The sequence below is a fragment of the Eulemur rufifrons genome, chromosome 20 (assembly GCF_041146395.1).
Source record: "Eulemur rufifrons isolate Redbay chromosome 20, OSU_ERuf_1, whole genome shotgun sequence".
NCBI classification, from domain to species: domain Eukaryota; kingdom Metazoa; phylum Chordata; class Mammalia; order Primates; family Lemuridae; genus Eulemur; species Eulemur rufifrons.
Window position 1 is genome coordinate 7196211 of NC_091002.1, and position 17927 is coordinate 7214137.

At 46.3% G+C, this 17927-nt stretch overlaps 1 protein-coding gene across 1 annotated transcript; it reads left to right on the plus strand.

The window, feature by feature from the left end:
* Positions 1–762: 762 nt before the first annotated feature.
* On the plus strand, positions 763–16677 carry GRK4 (G protein-coupled receptor kinase 4). The gene is given in 10 exon segments (XM_069496418.1): positions 763–778; positions 4858–4947; positions 6035–6198; positions 6201–6248; positions 11442–11520; positions 11523–11578; positions 13994–14036; positions 14039–14130; positions 14660–14794; positions 16549–16677. Coding segments are annotated over 10 exon segments (852 nt in total).
* The last annotated feature ends 1250 nt before the right edge of the window (positions 16678–17927 follow it).

Here is a 17927-nt window from a genome sequence, read left to right on the forward strand (position 1 = left end):
GAGACTCCATCTCTCAGGACAAGAAAGAGTAACGTGATTGTGTAAATACTTCCTCATTTCCCTTCTAGACAGCTTGTTAGGTTTTCTGTTTTCATCTGTAAAGCAGAATTTCATCTTTGTGGTGGCATTAGGTAAAAAACCTGATTATCATCTATTTTAGGCTGTGAGACACATTTAGCATTTGTCCATCCCAAATATGCTAGTACTCTGTTTTTGCAAAGTTACTTATTGAGGGGGACTTGGCTCATAAAATTCAGCTGGTAGTTTAGATAACAAAGAAAACTGTGTCATGCTTGTATATTTAGTTTTATGAAATATGTACATTCTCAAAAAGAGAGGTAAAAAGGGAGCCATTGTAAAAACCATTATTGTAAAAACCAATTATTACTGATAATTATTTTAAAGGAAATCCTATACATTACATCATTTTATCCATAAAGTATGTATCTATGAAAGATAAGGACACTCTTGTATCCTAAAGACAATACCATTATTACATCCAAAAATATTTAAAGATTTCTTAACATGACATAGTACCCCATCAGCTTTAAATTTTCTCTGTTTCATAAGTGTTTTTAGAGTTGTATATTGAGTAGTCAGTGAAGTCCACATTATATTAATAGTTGGTTGATAATATTCTTATTTTTTAATCTCATAGTTTCCTCCTCCCTGCTTCTTTTTGTCATTTATTTGCTGTCCCCCCCAAAATTTATATGTTGAAGTCCTAACCCCCACCACCTCAGAATGTGACTGTATTTGGAGATGGAGTCTTATAGAGGTAATGAAGTTAAAATGAGGTCATTTAGGGTGGGCCTAAATCCAATATGACAGGTGTCCTATAAGAAGAGATTAGGACTCAGACACGCGCAGAAAGATGACCATGTGAAGACAGAGGAAGAAAGCGGCCTCCCCCAAGCCAAGGAGAGAGTCCTCAGAATAAAACCAACCTTGCCAATATCTTGATCTTGTATTTCTAGCCTCCAGAATGTGAGAAAATAAGTTTCTGTTGTTGAAGCTCCTAGTCTCTGATACTTCATCATGGCAGCTCTAGCAAACTAATACACAGGTCATTTGTCCTGTGGAATTTCCTGTGTTCTGGATTCGGCTGGATTTAATGTGTGCCCCATCCCCCTGTTTTCCTGTAAGCCAGTAGTTAGATCTGGAGGCTGGAAGAGATCCAGGTTTGATTTTTGGTAAAGCATCCTTGAGCACTTCCTGTTATATTACATCAAGAGGCATGTGATGGCCAAGTGTCTCTTTTTATGGTGTTAGGATTGATCAGTGCTCTTGCATGTTGGTCGGCCTCAACCATCCATTATTCATTTCCCCACTAGTCTCACTTAATGGCTTAATGATCAATATTCAGATACATTGCTTTATTGAGATTATAAAATAATGATATTCTAATGCTATCATTCCTTTTGCACTTATTTGTTGGGATTCATCTGTTAAAAAAACTTTATCTCATCCACATTTATTTGCCTGTTTCAGGAAAAGCAGATGAGTACTTCTCTTTATCTCCACTTATCAGGATATTGCCTTAGTTCTCTATCATCCTTCAGGACAACCAGTGAAGTTTTTGTTTTGTCTTGGTATCATTATGAACTTGTGGCTTTTAACACATTTGAAAGGTTTTAATCTATTGGCATCATTATTCTTTTTGCTATTCAGATCATCCCAACTTTGGCTAGTGGGCATCCAGGAGTCGTTAATAACTTTTCCTCTCTTCTGTGTAAGGATTGTCCTGCTCACATGCTGAATGGGACCTGGAACCCACCATTTCTCCAAAGCCCTGGTCCTCTGTGTAGAAAGTGGCATCTTGAGACCAAAAGAAAATATTTATCATGGACTCATATTGTTATTTCTAATTCTTATTTAAATTCTTCATTTCATATTTGTGCTTTTTGCCTAATGCTAAAAGTATTAGTTCCTAATAACATGAACATAATTACTTATTTATTTTATCCACTATATATATAAAAGTTTTAGAATAACAATATTAATATTATTACATCAGTAAGATTATTGAAAACAATATAAGATTTCTTTGCAGTTCTTTTGGTTATTAGCAAAAGGTCTTTGGTTCTAGGATTGTTTGGTTAAGTTATTGTATAGTCACTCAGTATTCTGTGTAGTTAAGCCACCAGCTTGATATACCATAGGTTCATTTTCTTCATTTTGTTTTTAATTTTTAGTGATCTAATTTTTAAAATTTTATAATTATGTAAAACATTTATGTGGTTCCAAAGACAAAACTGAAAAACCGAGCATATTCAGAGACATCTAGATTCCATCTCTGTCCACCCCCTCAAGTAATCATTTTAGCTCATTTTTTAAATTTTTTTCACTTACATACAGTATATGTGTAGATATAATATTTGTTCCCCATTCCTTCCTATTTTTTTTTTGAGGTGGGGTCTTGCTATGTTGCCCAGGTTGGCCTTGAACTCCTGGGGTCAAGCGATCCTCCTGCCTCAATCTTCCAAGTTACTGAGACTATAGGAGTGCATCACTATGCCCGGCTAGCTTTTAAAACATTTTTGTAGAGACGGGGGTCTCACTATGTTGCCAAGATAATCTCAGACTTCTAGTCTCAAGTGATCCTCCTGCGTCAGTGTTGGGATTAAAGGTGTGAGCCACCATGCTCAGCCTCCACTTTGCTTTTCCACTTAATATATAACAGGAATTTCTCTGCCACACTTAATGGAGCTCTCCCTTATTCCTGCTGCAGATGAACCTGCTTTATTTGCCCCTTCCTCGCGGATATTGGGTTGTTTCCACTCTTTTGCTATTTCAGTTAGTGTAGCAATTAGTAGCCCTGTGCACATGTCATTTCCTAGGATATCAGTGTATCCTTTTGATAGATTCCCAGAAGTGGGTAAATTCACCTGCAATTTTGCCAAATATTGCCAAATTCCACTCCAGGATATTATCTTGGTCTGCATTCCTGCCTGTTTCCCCACAGCCTTGCCAGCAGACTACATCCTCAAACTTTGGGGTTTTTGTTAGTTTGTTAGGTGGGAATTGGTATTTCAGTGTAGTTTTTAATTTGCATTTCTTGGTTTAAAAATCACCTTTTAAAGGAAAAATAAGACTATGATACTTAAAAAATAAGTCACAACATGCCAGTATTCCGCTTAAACATGAAATACATGAGAGCTGCATTGTTGAAAGCCTGTATCTGTATAGAGGGAGGAAACTGAGACGTGATAGTAAATGGCAGAGCTGGGACTCAGACGCAGGCCATACAGCTCCAGAATCTGTGCAGAACCCTCTCTGCTCCTGCCTCCCCAGAGCAAGCCTGCAGCAAGGACATGGCATGGTTCATCTCACGCACGCAAGCCAAGTCACAGGTTGATTTTCCTGTCTGAAGTATAATGTAGACTGTTTTAAAATGATCTCAGTGCCTTGAAGGGCATGTTGCATATTTTTAGTGTTCAGTAAATATTTATTGGTTGTTAATTCCTTTCTTCAATAAATATTTATTGAGCATCCACTATACTATATATACCAGGTATATTTTAGAAGCTGAGGGGACAGGTGGTGAATGTGTTGAAGATGGCATCTGCTTCCAGGGCTGGCTTATCTTTCTATACTCTCAGAAGAACCTGTTCCGTAATTTGTTATTTTCCTAGTAGTTCAACAAAAAAAATTTTTTTTGAGACAGTCTCCATCACCCTGAGTAGAGTGCAGTGGCATTATCAGAGCTCACCACAACCTCAAACTCCTGGGCTCAAGCAATTCTCCTGCCTCAGCCTCCTGAAAAGCTGGGACTACAGATGCACACCAGAATGCCCGGCTAATTTTTCTGTTTTTAGTAGAGATAGGGTCTTACTCTTGCTCAGGCTGGTCTTGAACCCCTGAACTCAAGCGATCCTCCCACCTCAGCCTCCCAGGGTACTCGGATTATAGGTGTGAGCCACCTCGCCCAGCCTATAGTTCAACAAATATTTAAATATTCCTATATGGAAGGCATTAAAACATAATATAGTTCCCTAAGTGAAATACCTTAATTTTGTTTATTATTTCCCTGACTCGATTATCATTTGTTCTCTAGAGAAAAACTCCGTATCATTCACGTATACCTGTCCTTGTAGATAAGCCTACTGGTACTCTGACAGAATCTGTTTATTTACTATTTTGTAGTTGATAAAATGTTCATTATATTTTTCATTTATGTAGCTGGTAGTTATATGGAAATAAAATAACAAATACAATACCTCTATCTTATCACGTGGTTGTCTATGATTAAAGGGCTTCTTGATCAACAGCCATGCATAAATCTAATTTCCTGCTATTTTTTATTTATTTATTTATTTATTTTTGAGACAGAGTCTCGTTTTGTTGCCCGGGCTAGAGTGAGTGCCGTGGCGTCAGCCTAGCTCACAGCAACCTCAAACTCCTGGGCTCAAGCGATCCTCCTGCCTCAGCCTTCTGAGTAGCTGGGACTACAGGCATGCGCCACCATGCCTGGCTAATTTTTTCTATATATATTTTAGTTGGCCAGATAATTTCTTTCTATTTTTAGTAGAGACGGGGTCTCGCTCTTGCTCAGGCTGGTCTCGAACTCCTGACCTTGAGCGATCCGCCCGCCTCGGCCTCCCAGAGTGCTAGGATTACAGGCGTGAGCCACTGCGCCTGGCCCTAATTTCCTGCTATTAGTGAAACCAAATGCACTGTATAGAATTTTACTAAATGTGAAAAAGTTAATTGCAGTTTTACATTTAAATATTCCAGAGTATAAAATGCTATTTTTTCCATCCATGGTAGTTAAGATTATTTTTTCTCAATTTTTATTGTTAAAGTGTCATTACTTCTTCCTCCTGTGACTTGTGTAATGTATGTGAACACATACAGGACATATCTGGATTTCAGACCTTGGTTTAGCTGTGGAGATCCCAGAAGGGCAGACTGTTCGAGGAAGAGTTGGAACAGTTGGCTACATGGGTATGTGAGAGAGCATGTCAGCAGCGGTCCTTGTCCCCTCTGGATGCCTGAGTGCCTCAGAACGTAAAGCCCAACACCAATGGACCTGAAGCTTAGTTTGAACACACTGGTAGAGGGTACAGTGGTGTTTTGAAGTCTTCAACCAGTCGGAGTTTTGACTGAGGAATCCTCTAGTCTGGCCCCCTCTTCTTATGGATGAGGAGTGAGGCCCAGAGAGGGCTCTGGGTCCTGAGTCACACGGCTAAGCGCGGGTAGAACCAGGACGAGGCTGCAGGTCTGCCACTCTGCCAAAGTCCGCTCCCTGTGCACACTGGCCTTACAGACCCCTCGAGAAATCATCCTACTTGGTTTATTCCAAAGGGGGCTGTTCCAAAGGTCCGTGGGCAGTGCCAGCCGACCCCCAGGGGTGGCCTCTGAGGACCACGCCGAGTCCTGCAGTAAAACTCCAGCCATTTCTGCTGTCACCAGCTTCTGGGGATTTTGACTGACTTAGGTACAGGTGGCAATGCACTGGCGGTGCCCATGGGCATGGCTGTGCATGTTTGGAGGGAGAACCTTCCGGAGGCAGGATCTTCCCAAGAGCATCATTTTCCCATGTTAATGTTACTCTGTGGCAATGCAGTTCATCCTGTATGAAGAATACAAACATTTTAAAAATAACACCTTTTTTGGGATATAATTCACATACCATAAAGGCCACCAATTTGAAGTATTTCATTCAGTGGATTTTTGTGTATTTACAGAGTTGCACAACCATTGCCACTATCTAATTTCAGAGCATCTTTATCACCTCAAAAAAGCAACCCTGTGCCTATTCACAGTCACTCCCCATTCGTCACCGCCCGCCCCCAGCCCTGGCAACCACTAATTGACTTCCTGTCTCTATGGATGTGTCTGTTCTGTTTCATATAAATAGAACCACAATATTTGGCTGCTTGTATCTGGCTTCTTTCACTTAACATAATGTTTTTAAGATTCATCCATGTTGTAACAAACATTGAATTTATAATTTATTATTGGAATTAATTACAAGAAAATTTAAAACCAAAATGTAATTTAATTTAAATTTCCTGTATTTGTTGTATAGCTCCTGAAGTTATCAATAATGAAAACTGTACATTTAGTCCTGATTGGTGGGGACTTGGCTGTCTTATATATGAAATGATTCAGGGACATTCTCCATTCAGAAAATTCAAAGAGAAAGTCAGACGGGAGGAGGTAGAGCGAAGAGTCAAGGAGGATACTGAGGAATTAAGTATTCCAAGAAGTTTTCAGAGGACACCAAATCTATTTGCAGAATGGTAGGGCAGGCTGTGTGGAGGCTGGGAGGTTGAACGGCTCGCTCCAGTATGCGGGCTGTCCGTCTCCTGCAAGTGCGGCCTGTGGCCCAGGCTCGGCGCCAGCCACTGCAGCTTTGCAGCAGGTGCTTGGGCTGTGGACATCACTCAGAGCTCGAGATGAGCCTGCCTCTGGGTGACGGCCCTGCCTTGGCTTCTCATCGAAGTTCAAAGAGGGCAGTGGAGAAAAGTGTCCAGAAGTGATCTGGGAGATGACTTAATTGGGGTTCTGATCTAATCAATTAGGATAAAGCAGAGTAAAATTCATTGTTTGCTTTCTCGCAAGATGCTCTTGAGAGGGAAGCGTGGTACCAAGGCTGTCATTCACTTTTCAGAAAACAGCTGAGCCTTGTTTCATTGATCAGCTTTATATGAAATGAAACATAAAACTAATCTTTAATGTGTTTTGAAATAGTAAGGGTTTCTTCTTTCTTCAGCCCGCTGCCTAGGGATTGTATCCCCGCAGACACTCTGACTTGAAGGTCTGGTGTGCACTTGGCTCTGTGCCAGGTGCTGCAGAGACACTTTCCTTGATTCTGTTAAGGGCCCTGCGAGGCTGTCACTGGCATCGTGTGTCGCAGCACGGAGACCTGGTACACAGTCAGGGGAAGGGCGAGGAGCTGTCAGGTTCCGTCCGCCCTTGGGCCTGGAGTGTGTTCACTATCCCTCGCTGCCCAGACAGTAAACCACTGAGAGAGACTCCCTTTGTTATTTATCTTAAACCACTATTTATTATTTTTGAGTGCATTTTTTTCATGTATTTTCATTAAACAGGGATTTATGGAGCATCTTGTATGTGCCAGGCACTGTCCCGTGAACTGGGGATACAGCAGTGAGCAAAACAAAAGTTCTGTTTACTGTCAGTGGGAGCAGAACGGAGGGCAGGAAGACCTGGGCCATGCCATCATCGTTGTCAGGCCTGAGTGTTCCTTTTACTCTGATGGCCATGAAGCCATCATGGGGTTCTGAGAAGAATGCTGGGAAGGGACTGGGTAGACTGGACACAGGGAGGCCATCCAGGGCTTTGCAGCGATTCAGGTGAGGATGGGGGTGGCTTAGACCTTGGTGGTGGCAGCGCAGGTGTGGGAAGTGTCCGAAGACGACTGTCAGACTCCAGGTGGATCCTGGAGGCAGGGCCTACAGGATTTGCCAGTGTGGTGGGGAAGAGTCCAGGCTGACTCCAGGATGGGGCCTGAGCAGGAACATACCAGAAGGAAGTGGGGACTGGCTGGGGCAAAGTCCACGGAGGGGAGGATGGGAGCCAGTGCAGTGGGGAGGAGGAGAGTGGGGGAGACTCTCCTGTGGGACTTCTGTTTTCTCAAGGGGGAAGAGGTGAGAACAGAGAAGGTGTGGAGCACTGTGAAGTAGCGGGGGCTCCTCAGCAGCATCTAGGGCTCCCATGGATTTGAAGGGAGGTGGGTGGCTGTGGTTGTGTGTTGTGCCTCCCACACCCAGGAAGGAGCAGGCAGGGAGCTGCTGACCCAGCAGGGGTGATGAGGCAATAGATTGGCCAGGAGCTGGGGTGTCTGCGGAGGAGAAATTAAGTAATGGACCGTGGAATCGAAGCTGGCTCCGGAGGAGGACTTGGGAAAGGGCAGATTCCATGGAGTCAGGGCACCGCCTGGTGGAAACAGAAGGATTAGCGGCATTGCCCAGAGGAAGCAGCGGGGAGTGGAGCCGAGGGAAGAGTCTAGGGTGTGACCTGGGAGAGTGTGGCTGGGGTGGGGAGGACGAGACCATTGGAGAAGAGGAGGCCATGGGACCCAGTGGACGGGCAGAGGTCCCTATTTGGGTACTGGAGTCACCAGCAGATATACCTAGGGCTGAAGCATACCAGTAACTCATGTGAGTTGGTTGTGGCTGGAGAGTCATTATTTTGCTTTCCCTTTCATGTGTTTCCATATATGAAGCAATGACTGTTACGGGCTTGTCATTGAGCCGTGGCATCAGCCTGGCTTTTCTCCCAGCTGGCTCATTCTGCTTGGAGTGGACAGTTTTTAATAACATTTGGACCAACTACTAGTTATTTTCAGTTCGATAGCTATTGCCTGAGTATTGCCACACACAGGACAGTGTGACAGAGCTATAGGAATGTAAAAAACATATACTAGAAACAGTGGCTGCCCTAAGCAGCAATTAATGTTAGGACTAAAAATAAACATACAAATGCCTATAGTTAAAAAAAAAAAAAAAAGAAAGAAAAAAGCAGAATGTGAAGGTGTCATAAACGGACAGAAACAAGGGCCTAAGGGTTTTCAGGATGAAGAAATCCCGCCGGGTGTTGGAGGCATCAGGGAAGAAGGCAGTGTCTGAGTGAGGGCCTGTGTTGTGAGTAGGAGCACTGGCTTTGAAGTTGGGGCCCAGGGGGGCAGCTCCCCATTATGAGCTGATCTCTCCAAGCCTCAGTTTCTCATTTATAAAACACGGATGAGGGTAACTTTTCCCTCATAGGATTGTTGGGAAGATAAAATGAAATAATTCATGGAAAGTGTTTAGTAACACATAATCCTCAATAATTACTGAGAGGAGAAGCAGTTAGTTCTTAAAGAATGGACTAAATTCCAACAAACAGGGATTGGAGGAGAGGCTTCTCAAGATGCAAAGTTAACCTGAACAAGACAGAGGAGGGGCTGTGGATCACCTGCAGGGACAGCCAGTGGCCTCAGGTGCTAGGAGGAACCTGCACCAGGACCACTCAGGTGTGTAAAGCCAGGGAGGCCTGAGAGGTGCTGCGAGAGCCCTCAGCCTCTGCGCCCTCCTCCCTGCCTGTCACCCAGGCCTGAGCTCCACCTGCACCCAGTGCTCTGCAAGTTTACTGAAAGAATGAACCAGGTCTGGTTTAAAGTTAGGGTGTTAGGCTTGTGTGGCATGGAGAGAAGGGGGGAAGGGAAGAGAACAGCTGGGTTTTTACAGTAATCCAGATGGGAGGTCAGACTGACTGACATTTGTATACCGTTTTACAATTTCCAAATTTCCTTGACACATCATCTCATTTCATCCTCACAGTGGATTCCTAAGACAGTCTCATAGCCTCACAGTTAAAAAAATTAAGAGTTTGGTTTCTGTGATGTCCCACAGCAAATAGCAGCAGCAGGACTTGAGCCCAGCTTGAGGACCAAGGTTCTTTCCTGTGCCCTGTGCTGCTTGGTCAGGTCATCTGTCTTAGTCCACTCAGGCTGCTGTAATAAAATCCCTTAGACTGGGTAACTTATAAAGAGCAGACATTTATTTCTCACAGTTCTGGAGGCTGGGAAGTCCAAGATAAAGGCACCAGGAGACACAGTATCTGGTGAGGGCTTCTCTCTGCTTCAAATATGGAGCCTTCTTACTGTGTCCTCATATGGTGGAAGGAGCAACGTGCAGTTTAGGGGCTCCTTTATTAGGGCCCTCATCTCACACAGGAGGGCAGAGCCCTCATAACCTATTTACCTCATAAAGGCTCCACCTGTTAGTTTTATTGCATTGGGGATTAAGTTTCCTTCTATGAATTTGGGGGTGGGGAGTGTGATACAAACATTCAGAATATCCATAGCCTTCAGTGGATGTGTGTTGGCCGCAAGTTTAATAATAGAGGCATGGAATCCCTGAGATATAGAAATTGTATTTGGCATTACAATTAATTTTCAGGCCCGGGCACCATGGCTCACACCTGTAATCCTGGCACTTTGGGAGGCAGAGGCAGGGGGATCACTTGAGCTCAGGAGTTTGAGACCAGCCTGAGCAAGACCGAGACCCCTTCTCTACCAAAAATAGAAAAAATAAGCCGGGCAAGGTGGCACTTGCCTGTAGTACCAGCTACTGGGGAGGCTGAGGCAGGAGGATCACTTGAGCCCATGAGTTTGAGGTTGCAGTGAGCTACAATGACGCCACTGCACTCCAGCCTGGGTGACAGAGTGAGACTCTGTCTCAAGAAAGAGAAAAAGAAAATTTTTTTTTCAGATGTGTTTTAAATTAACAAAAGCATGCAAAGAATAAACGCATCGAGCAAATCTCATTGAGCACCTGCTCTGGCTAGGTGCTAGGGATACACAGCTCCTCCCTCAGCAAGCTTCACGCCTAACAGGAAAGGCTGGCAAAAAAGGATTGCCCAAATGGTTTGTTCACCTCAGTTGTGATAAGTGTCATAAGGGAGAAGCAGGGGATGCTTTGAGGCTGTGGGGCTGGAAGAGGGGAGCCTAACCTAGGGCAGGGCCGGGACCAGAGAAGCTGGAACTCCGGAGAATTTAGCAGTAGTGAGGCAAAGAGCTTGCTAGACTCAGGCCTTGGTAGGCACCGCTCAGCAAGGTTGGGAGCTAGAGCACTGTGGAGAAGCTGGGTCCAGAATGCTTTCTGGTCTTTGGGACGTTGATTTGGCCAGGAATCAGCAAACTTTCGGTAAGGGGCCAGATAGTAAGTATATTTAGACTTTCCAGATCTCTGTTACAACTATTCAGCTCTGCCACTGTAGTGAAAAAGCAGCCATAGCAATAGCAATAGCAAACTAATGGTCGTGCCAATAAAACCTTATTATTTACAAAATTAGGCAGCTACATGGTCTACATGATTAAAAATTTTTTTACTTAAGGATTAACTTAGCCAACCCCTTATGTATTGATAGCTCAAAGGCAAAACGTTAGCCCAACTCCTTTGTGAAGTACCACGTAAGTAATAAAATCTGAATTAATGTGGTGGGGTTGATGCTTTGAAATTTGAGTGTTCTTTTAGATGTACATGCTCTCTGGCACCCCTCATTCTTGGTTATTATTATGGAGGGGTTTTTTTTTTTTCTTGAGACAGTCTCACTCTGTTGCCTGGGTAGAGTGCCGTGGCGTCAGCCTAGCTCACAGCAACCTCAAACTCCTGGGCTCAAGTGATCCTCCTGCCTTAGCCTCCCGAGTAGCTGGGACTACAGGCATGTGCCACCATGCCCGGCTAATTTTTTTTCCTATATATATTTTTAGCTGTCCAGATCATTTCTTTCTATTTTTAGTAGAGACGGGGTCTCGCTCTTGCTCAGGCTGGTCTCGAACTCCTGAGCTCAAACAATCCTCCTGCCTGGGCCTCCCAGAGTGCTACGATTACAGGCGTGAGCCACTGCGCCCAGGCCATGGAGGGGATTTTTGAGTTTCATTTCTATGCTAGGAGCTTACCGTGATCCCATTTCCACCTCTTGTACAGTTACTCACCAAGAACCCAAGTGAACGGCTGGGCTGGGAGGGCGATGGAGCAGCCGGAGTGAAGCAGCACCCTGTGTTCAAGGTGTCAACTTCAGGAGGCTGGAAGCGAACATGCTGGACCCTCCTTTCTGTCCTGATGTGAGTGTGCTGCCAAGAGTATCAGGGTCCCCAGGAACAGTGATCCATGCAACATAGTTTTTTTTTTAAGCAGATACAGAATCACCTGGAACAGCCAGGGTGTGGCTTCTGCTCTGTGGTACCTGTCATAGCTGGTTCTTCCTCCCTCCCCCATCACCTCCAGCTCCCCACAGCCACCCCCTAGACCTTCCCAGCAGTGCTCTGGCTCCACTGTCTGCCCTCACTGCTGGTGGCACGGAGCCACTGCCCTCCTCGGCAGCCACAGCACTACCTCGAGACTTCCTCCGCATGCCCTTCAGGGGCCCTGCATGTCCAGCGTTCCCTTCCTGGCATCAGTACTGGCCTCACCTCTCATGCTCACCTTCTCACACCACAGTGCACACCTGCTTCCTTCGCCTGGAATGCGCATCCCTACTCCACCGCTTATAAAGTCCTGGGACTGTGGCCGGGCCCCCTGCTGAGGGCTATGGTGTGGTCACTGTGCCTCCTCCTGAGTGTGCTGTGGGGACCAGATGAGGTTATGTCTCCAGAGTGCTTGGTACAGGGCCTGGCACGTGTCAGTGCCTGGTGGGGATGCCCGTGACAATCAGGACACTCTTGCCAACGAAAGGGTAAGTGAACATGAACAGTACTCTGGGCTGCGTCTTGGGAAGTCTGCTTCAGACGTATTTTATCAACACACACGTGAGGATAGGTAATTTTGAAGAATAAGATGGAATTAAGATAGTACAATTAAAATATTTTTAGATGTGGGACTTGTTCAGGATCTGTTAGGTTTATTTTATATTTATGTATGTATTATATGTTATAGTAGTAATTCCTTTGTTGGAATTAATTCACATGGTATATATTTACTGAATGCCTGCTACCTGCCAGACACAGCTCTAGGTATTAAGGCCACAGGGACAACAAGACAAGTAAGGTCTCTGCTCCGGGGCAGCCTGTCTTAGCCTGCAGAGATAGGCAGTAAAACTAACTAACTAGCCAACTGAGCGAACCGCCTAACAGTGGTGAGTGCGTGACAAGGCCTCCACTAGGGCCATCTGGTCCTGAGAGCCTCCCTCCTGCCGGGCCCTGGGGCTGCTTGGGTCAGGAGCAGGCAGGCCCAGGGCAGTCTCTGAGGAGGGATGTTCCAGCTGAGCTTGATTGACACTGACCCAGCCCTGAGAAGGGTGGGGGAGCAGGTGGGACAGGGGTCTAGGCCATCTCAGACATGTCTGCTTGTCCTCGGAGTAATCACATGAGCCCATGGGGAGCCAGTCCTCAGGGGGCTCTCATGACAACACAGAGGGGAGTTTTCTTTGTGGGATTAAGACTCCATTGGTTGTGGGGCAGTATGGGGTTTGGGCCTTTGGCCTAGACCGAAATGTTGGGATGCCTTCCTCTGGACTGTCCCCTGAAGGCAGGGCCTGCCAGCCTTGTGGGGATGCACGAACGACCAGCAGCTGCTCTCAGAGCACTGCTGACCAGTGACCTGCAGCACATCAGTGCATTGATTATGGCACTCGCTGGTGTGCACGTTCTGGCTGTGGTAAGGTGGTTTCTCAGAACTGCATGGTGCCTCTTGTATGAGCAGATGAGGACCCCGTGACTGCGAAGTTCTGTGCTTTTTGTTCCTTAGCCCCCAAAGTGCAAGCACTGACAAGAGGGGGAGGCCCAGCCTTGGCACCCCCCACCTGCTTGCCTGACCTCTTGCATCTGAGGACCACAGGGCCAGGGCGGGGACCACAGACCTGGGCTTCTGATCCGGAGGAGGGGCCTGCTGACCCGGAGGAGGGGCCTGCTGACCCATGGAGTGGAGCAGAACGGGAGGGGTAGGGCCCTTGCTCCCTCAGACGCCTCCGTCAGCTCGAGACCACTCAATGAGCTGGCAGGGAGGGCGGGACGTGGAACTACTACTCAAATTTTCAGCAGGTGCTTTACGAGGAGGACGCCAGGGGTTGGTGGCGTGGTCACTAAGGATCCCATAGGTGTGGTCTCCATCCCGCTCCACAGCTGTTCACTCTGTGCTGCATCTTCCGATAAAAGCATCCATCTCATCCTCCTTCATCCTGGCCTTGTTTGTAATCCACTTTCCACTATAGAAAAGAGAAGGGTGTGGTCCTCAGAGGGTGTGTGTGTGTGTGTGTGTGTGTGACAGAGAAAGAGAGAGTGTGCGTGTGCACGCAAGGGAGCTGGAGCACACAAGATCCACAGGATCTGTGACACTAAAGTTTCCATAGAGGAGGAGCTCTGGGAACTGTCTTTAGAGGACATAGTCTATGAATTAGAAAATTCTTCAAATGAGGGGCTTGGCAAAGAAATGGAGCAGTGTTTATGCACCCACATCATAGGCATTTTATTCTTTGTAACTGTGGGAACTGCAGATTACTCTGTCATCTCATGGATTGTTCTCTCTTTGTTCTTGCTGCACAGCCTCACACAGTTTACTGCAAGGATGTCTGGAATATTGAGCAGTTCTCGTGGTGAAAGGAGTCTACCTGGACACCACAGATGACAACTTCTATGCTCAATTTGTCACGGGGTGTGTCCCCATTCCCTGGCAGAATGAGGTACTGCCCTTTCCAGCATTGCAGGTTTATGTTCCAATAATGACGAAAGAAAAGATTGTGTGTGTGTGTGTGTGTGTGTGTGTGTGTATTTGGGAGGTAAAATGAGGCAAGACTTTTGACCACAGGACTAGACAATGGGCAAGCCAAGGACCATATTAACAACTGCGCAGAAGCACGGCAGCTGCCCCTGGTCCCAGGGACTGGAAGTGGACAGGAGGTGGCCATCTTGGGCCTGTGAGGGGCTGCCTGCCACCCCCTAACCAGGGCTGGCTGGCAGCCATGGTTCCCGCAGTAGGGGGTCTGCTCAGAGGCAGGGAAAGAGGAGACCACACCACTCACCCCACGACGAGGTCAGAAAGCAGGGAAGTCAGAGTCCAGGAAAGAGGAACCAGGGGAGGCCCAGGCCTGGGAGCTCGAGGCACCAGAATGGAGCACAGGGGCCTTGTGGGAGCTGATGGTGCTAGGAAACACTGCCTGACCTCACAGTGTCCCTCCACGCCTTCTCTGTCCTGCTCTTCTGTACATGCAGATGATCGAATCTGGATGTTTCAAGTACATCAATGAAAGTGGAAATGAGGAAAATTTGCTGTTAGATCTAGAAGAGAAAATATGTCCCTCTGTTTCCAAACCAAAGAGAGGCTTCTATAGACTCTTCAGAATCGGGGTAAAAAAAAAAAACTTTAAAAAAAATCGCATAGGCCGGGCGCGGTGGCTCACGCCTGTAATCCTAGCTCTCTGGGAGGCCGAGGTGGGCGGATCGTTTGAGCTCAGGAGTTCGAGACCAGCCTGAGCAAGAGCGAGACCCCATCTCTACTAAAAATAGAAAGAAATTATATGGACAGCTAAAAATATATATAGAAAAAATTAGCCGGGCATGGTGGTGCATGCCTGTAGTCCCAGCTACTCGGGAGGCTGAGACAGGAGGATCGCTTGAGCCCAGGAGTTTGAGGTTGCTGTGAGCTAGGCTGATGCCATGGCACTCACTCTAGCCCAGGCAACAGAGTGAGACTCTGTCTCAAAAAAAAAAAAAAAAAGAAAAAAAATCGCATAATGTGTCAAAGAAAAAAATTTTTGCCAAGGTAAAAACATAGTACTTTCTTTTCTTCTTGCAATGCTTCATATAAGAAATTTCATATTGTTTAAGAGCCACAGGGTACTGTTTAGAGCGCAGCCAGAACAGTCCTCACAATGTTTGCTGCTGGTATAAAGACTCTGTACTGATCCGGAAAGAAGTGGCTCACTTACACACAGAACAGCTTCCTATGTCAGTGAGAAAGCATTTTAAGTGAGGCTCAGAAATCGGTCTCTTGTAGAATGATCGAACAACACACATTATTTAAATCTCTACGTGTTCTGATTTTATTTTTCTTAAACTCTTCTACCTGCACACTGACGGGTTCTGAACCTTACAGCTATTATCTCATTAGTCTACGTGCACAATGAAAGCTGATTTCCTTTTGGAAGGGGAATAATTTGGAGAGACTTTCGGTAGTAGCATTAAATCTAGAAAAATATTTTCCAAGCAAAGTGTTTCTGCTTGGATTAGATTATCCTTGCTTTGTACCCTGCACCATTCTTGAGGAGTTTGTTCAGAGGTTGTCCACTAACATCTAATCCATCTTTTTTTTTCAGCATAAAAAGGCTCAGGTGGTAGGAATCTCTCAAAATGGCATTTACCATGACCACATTTTCTCTGAGAACTAGGGGTTAGTCTCAAACTAACCAAATTGTTCTCCATGTGCAGTGAGTCCTGCTTGGAAATGCAGTTAGCCCCCTGCCGTTCAGGAAAACCTGCAGGCAATAGAATATAATTGTATGGTGCGAAGCAGCGCCCACCACGAGAAGGTCTTTGCTAGTGAAGGGGCCGGTGGGCCTCATTCCCTTTTATGTGCTCAACCATGGACTATGTGAATTTGATTAAGTATGCAGCAATAAATGCAAGAAGCAAGACTTATCTGAGGCATTTTTTATGTATATGAGTTAAGCATCCTCCATACCTTGAGTAAGGAGAAAATATTTAAGGTTTTTGCATGCCTTAAAATTAGCATTACTCCAAAAGTTTTTAAACTGTTGTGCACGCTTAAGGAAAGTTAAGCCAGCTTGCATTAGCAATGTGCCTGAGGCCAGCCATTGTGCTGTGTGTTGCGGGCTGCCTGGCCTCTGGCTCAGGGAGAAGGAAGGGGAGTCTATGAAGTGCTGACCCTTCACTGTGCAACTGCAGACCTCGGCACCAGGAAGGAACCCGCCCGCAGTGTCTCATCCTGTCTGTGAATTGTAATAAACATTACAGTTTAAAACGTGCCCTAGGAGTTTACAGATTCTTCTATATTAATACCTGGATTGCCTTTTCACTAAAGCTAAATTGAAGAAAAAAGCCCCGAGAGTACCACTGTGGCGCCCAGAACCTTCCCGGTGTAGACAGCTCATGTGCTGGGGCATGAGCTCCACGGGTGCCTGGAGAGGGGAGCGGGGGAGTGTGAGAACGAACCGAGAGTCTGCAAGCTGGCAGTGCCCTACTCCGCACCCCAGGTTGTTCTTAAACACTAGGCCAGGGATGCAGTGGTCCAGGAAGAGAGGGAGGCTGTCGGCCCTGCCTCTCCCCGGGGCTTTGGGTATCAGAAGGCCTAGCCTGTTGACATTCCCGTTGTGCCTCCTGGTGGCTGGGATGTGTGCCTCACCAAGATTTCTACTTTTCTGAGGCTTGTGTCTTTGTGGACTGTTTAGAGTCCCTCCCAACCCCCACCCACCCAAGCACCTCTATCCACCCTTGAAGGAGGGTGGCTCTCCCTGCCCCTGTGGTCAGGGCCTGGCAGTCAGAGGCTCCCGAAGCGTGTTAGGTTGGTCTCTCTCACAGCATTGTGATTCGCTGGGACTGTGCTGTGGGCTTGTGATGGTGTTGAGGGTGAGGAGCCCCACCTGATGGCGCTTAGCAGTTTAGGCACTTCCCACAGAGATTAAGGAGGCTGAAATTGCAAAAGTTGATGACTCACATTCATAATTAATGGTGACTGTTCCCTTCAGTGATTGCTACCAAGAGAGAAAGCTGGAGTGCTAACCCGAGGGGAAGTGTGGATGTCATGTGATTGGGAGGGGGCCACGTACACCCCCAGCTAGGGGCTGTAGCAGGAAGTGTACATGGAGCACTAAAGACCAAGGAGGGGCACCCTGCCTAGGGAGGGAGAAAAGATTTTCCAGGGAGGTGACATTTGAGCTGGGCAAAGAAATGAAACGGAAAGGACAGCCAGCACAGAGCTCCTGGAGCTAGACCTGCTGGAGGACCTTGCTTAGCTGGCGACGGCCTTAAAGCTGTGCCTGAATCCTTTGTGAAGGTGCAGAATTTGAGCTTTTCTGCTCTGTGTTACATGTCGATGGGATAAGGCCAGTCTGGTTCTGGTGGGGGTTTCTGCAGACCAGAGGAGCATTTGACAAAATGAAGGCTGGTTCGGGGAAGGGGTCAGAGAGGACCTCTGGCTGGGAGCCTTTGCCTTGCCTGGGTCCTTTCCTGTTGTGTAGCCTGCAGTCAGGATATTTTTGCAGTCTGCCATATGAGAAACCAGAGGACAGACCTTGGAGACTTTAAATAGTGACACCTGTGTAAAAAAGAAAATAAAAATCTCAGGGCCATGCCCAACTCCTTATGCAAAAGAGAAGGTGAAGTCCTCAGGAACCTGTAAAGAGCTGGCCCCACAGGTCATTCACTAAGGAAATTCCTTGCTGGCCTCCCATAAGCAAGGCCATGCAAATTATAACCATCAGATCTTCACTGTGCTCTCACAGTGAAGTGAGAAAATAGACAA